This window comes from Melampsora larici-populina (genome assembly GCF_000204055.1).
Source record: "Melampsora larici-populina 98AG31 unplaced genomic scaffold MELLAscaffold_150, whole genome shotgun sequence".
Taxonomy (NCBI): domain Eukaryota; kingdom Fungi; phylum Basidiomycota; class Pucciniomycetes; order Pucciniales; family Melampsoraceae; genus Melampsora; species Melampsora laricis-populina.
The window spans coordinates 12097-16090 of record NW_006768913.1 but is presented as its reverse complement, the minus strand read 5'-3'; the positions used below and the strand labels follow the sequence as shown (position 1 = coordinate 16090).

General features: G+C 42.1%; 2 protein-coding genes across 2 annotated transcripts; both read left to right on the top strand.

The window, feature by feature from the left end:
- Window positions 1-546: 546 nt before the first annotated feature.
- On the top strand, window positions 547-1017 carry MELLADRAFT_70012 (uncharacterized protein; the record flags this gene model as incomplete). The annotated part of the gene is made up of 1 exon (XM_007419257.1): window positions 547-1017. One exon carries the CDS (start codon window positions 547-549, stop codon window positions 1015-1017), a length of 471 nt encoding a protein of 156 aa, XP_007419319.1.
- Window positions 1018-2567: 1550 nt separating this feature from the next.
- Window positions 2568-3287, top strand: MELLADRAFT_70011 (uncharacterized protein; the record flags this gene model as incomplete). Its single annotated transcript, XM_007419258.1, has 4 exons — window positions 2568-2767; window positions 2826-2992; window positions 3057-3161; window positions 3250-3287. The coding sequence occupies 4 exons, from the start codon at window positions 2568-2570 to the stop codon at window positions 3285-3287; spliced, it is 510 nt and encodes a 169-aa protein (XP_007419320.1).
- Window positions 3288-3994: the final 707 nt, after the last annotated feature.

The window sequence follows — 3994 nt, the reverse complement described above, 5'->3', positions numbered from 1 at the left end:
ATAGCGTATAACAGCATGATCCATAGCTGATTCCATATCGCATACAACAACACAAAAACAATTGAATTATCAAAGTATTACCATAGCGTATAACATCATGATTCCATAGCTGAATCCATATGCTGAATCCATATTGCATGCAACAACACAAAAACAATTGATAACAACATCTCATCTGATTTCTAAAATTCATTTTGATTAATCAGCTTTAGGAGGCTGAAGATAATCAAATCGATCATTGATATGAACAATTGAGGGATTGAGAAGATCCCAATCCGGATTGTATCATCCATCCCAATTGGGATTTGCCATTTCAATCGGTTATAACTGACGTACAAGGCCACTAGTCTAGACTCTAAGGGTAATTCGATTGGTTCCTGTCATAACCAACTCAATAGACTAAAAGTAATGAGTCCCTTTATTGACCCTTTTTTTTACCTCTATCATAATTAACTTGTTCACATCTTGAGCTCTCAGGACACTCCCCTCTCCAACTTTATTAACGTTGTGAAATTACACATCATCACTCATAATCGATCATCAATCATGGCCTTACCTGGACAAGAGATTCAAAACCCAAAAAACAAGAAGAGGAAGAGCAAGGGTCGCGGCAAATCAAGGTTAGCGAAGCTTTTGAAAACAATTGAAACAGGAGAAGGCGAGGTGTCCGCTGCTGCGGTCAATGGCTTATTGGGAGAGGGAAGATCAAACACACCAATACAGGATGAACTTCGTATCTACGAGGCCGGCCAAGATGGAGATTGGACAGACGATGAAGTCAAAGATGATCATCCGTATGTCTCTTACAAAGAAAGAACACAACGTGAGCAAGCGCAGTGGACAAAAGCTCTTCCAAGTATGTTTATCGAATTCATGAAGTGCTCAAAGAAAACATACCAGTGGGGGGATGAAACCATTTGGAACCAGGATTGGAAGACCGCTTGCCAATGCACAGATGTGAGGGAACGGTCGGTCGATGTCGTTGATATCACAAGTAAGAAGTTCATTTTCATGTAGAGATGTACGTTATCAATGAATTTTATATATCATGTATTTTGCAGGTCAAAAGAAGATCACCGTTAATTTTTGCTCTTGCCAGTTGGACTGTGTTTGACTTGTGCAAATGGGGTTGATGGGAGCCACCACAAAAAACCCAGTTACTGCCTTTACAATCCGTCTTCTACGACTGCATCACATTCTATGGAAACTATGCCGTATCCGAATAGCCCCATTCTGCTTGGCCCTCGATGAGTATCTCGATGCTAGGAATGCTATTTTCATTTCTAAAGACGGTGAAGGGGATCGAGTATGTCATTCCTTTCAAGCACAGATGATTTGGCAACTGATCATATACGTATTTTCTAGCCACGCGAGTGGCGGAAACCGTTTACTTTGGCTGTTGATGCATATTGAGACATGCTTTGTCTTGAAGCTGAACTTACAACAAAAGCCCTCAAACTCACCTCAGTAGAACAGCTGGCTTCCAACTGTCCTCGCTGCTATGGACCCATCGTCAAAGGCAAAAGAGAGGCAGAGCCGGACTATATTGTCTGCATGGACGGAAACTTTCAGCACCGTCGACATAAGCTAGCCAGTGCAGCGTGGCGTGAGACTACAGCTGTTCCGCCACTTTTTATGCCTCAGAACACTGTTGATGGATGGGATGTCCGTTATACTGAAGGCACCAAGAAACAAAAAAAAAACACTACACCCATTGTGAGTCTGAGAATTCACCAAACAATCATTACGAGTTTTCAAAACCATACATGTTTTGTTTTCTAGGATCCATGTACTGCTAGTCACACTGCTGCTGACGATGCAAGAGGTGGCCAGACTTGGCGTGGGTGTGACGAAACCGGCTTATTCAGGATGGCTTGCCGACACGACCACGTGTTGAAGTTTATCAACATTGTACAGAGTGGAGAACGGTACAATACCTTGTTCACTTTTTTTTTTCTTTGCTTATACATATGCTTTTACCAGATGCCATTTTCCGCTAGCCATGATTGACTGGCTATTAAACGAGGTAGATCCTGAAGAAAAAGACACGAAGAAAAAGGTTGCAATACTATATGATAATCGTTGTACTTTGGAAAGAGGGATGGAGATAGTACGTTGTGAAATCCAATGTTATGTCTTACAGATATGATAATAATCTGATGTTTTTTATTTATTAAATTCAACTTCAATTTTCCAGAGGAATTTATTTAAAGACGAGCGTGAAGCCGGTCGATTCAAGTTTGGAACTGGTGCCTGGCATTCTTATGCACACATAAGATCTTGCCAAATCAAGTACAACCCTCGATTGAATACTGACTGGGGAATGTCAGATGGAGAGGGATTGGAGCGTATTTGGTCGGAACTACGCGATCTGATTGCCGTTTTACGATCCTCAACAAAGGACCATCGACTCTGGGCATTGCACCTTCAAGCAGTCTTTTTTAATGAGCGAGGAAGACTAAATAGTGGTTAGTATTTTGAGTCATAACTTTTATGTATGGTAAACACGCCACCTGAAGATCTATAAATTTCTGCTAGTTGATTCCATGATGCTGCGTATGAAGGACATGAAGAAACTGTTTACCGACAGCCAGATGAAACTCGATAGACTTCTTCAAGACCCCGGTTACACTATTGAGTACATCAAGGCGCAATGGGCGAGGCAACGTGAATGCCAGCTTAAAGCTATCGACACTGGAAGCATGAAGGCGTTGACGGAGAAAGTAGCTCATTTGGTAGGGTTGGAAGAGAACTTGTACGAATCACAGTACGTAGGTACTGATACAATTTGATTATCAGTCATCTAATGTTGCTGTTGATTACAGAAAAGAGCTCAGGGAACTTCGGCGCCAACGGCGCCACATTCGAAGTGAAGCCAATGAGGAACGCATCATGCGTCTGCCTAACTCACTTACTCTGATTGAAGAGGAGATCAATTCTGTGATTTCCGAACTTGGAGCTGAAGAGTTCCGAAATATTCCGGGTGCAGCAAGTGAGTCACTATTTGACTCAATTCTCAGTTTTTTCAATTAATAACTACCAATTGTATAATTCAGGCGCGCATGGTAAAAGTGTTATCAGAATCAGAGTCTCGAAGGGGAGGCTGTATGAGGCAAAGGTCGGAGTTTTGGAAGAATCGAAGCAAGCAAATCTCAGGGCAGGTAAGTGATAGCTCACTGAGATTTTGAAAGGAAACATCCGCATCAAGAATTGATTTATTTCATCTGTAGGAACTTGTCATCTACAAAGGCATACACAACTACTACGATCTAAGGAAGCAGAGTTGAGAAAATCATACCGAGCCTATGAGCGCCAGGTTTCCGGACACAACAAGTCCTTTCCTAGGAAACAAATCGAATGCCCCGAGTTTGAAGACATGAAGTCCTTACCAATTGACGATAGTTTTTGGGATTTTGGTCACTTGACTCACCCAGAAGAACCATGGGCAACTGATTCAAGATTACAAGACGGGATCAAGTGGTACCTTGAAGTGACTCATTCCAAGGACGAGTTGCGCAGAGTCGGCCGGGAGTGTAGGCAGTCGATGAATTGGGCCATAGAGACCAACAAAAAGATTTCAGATCTCAAGAACATTGTATACAGCAATGGTAAGAAAACGGCTTTTTTTTACGTGACTCTAGTTTAATCTTTCTTTGTTCACTAGATGACACACTTGAGAACGAGAACAACAGGACCCCGGAAAGCCCCTATGGAACCATCCGACAAAAAACGTATCAATCGGGGGTCGAGATTTTGGCTGAGTTACCGACGAAATACGTATCAATCGGCCAATTTTCAAAAAAGAGCTGTAACAACATACCGACGTAGAATAGCAATACAGGTATCAAATCTGTATGAAATGGCATGTCACAGAGGTAAACCCGCGGAATACAGCATGTTACCAGCGGAAAAGGAGCAAAACTGCCCAAATCAAGGCAAAAACCGTTGGATGTTACCGACAAAATTGGTATCAAAGGCCTCAAAAAACAACTTT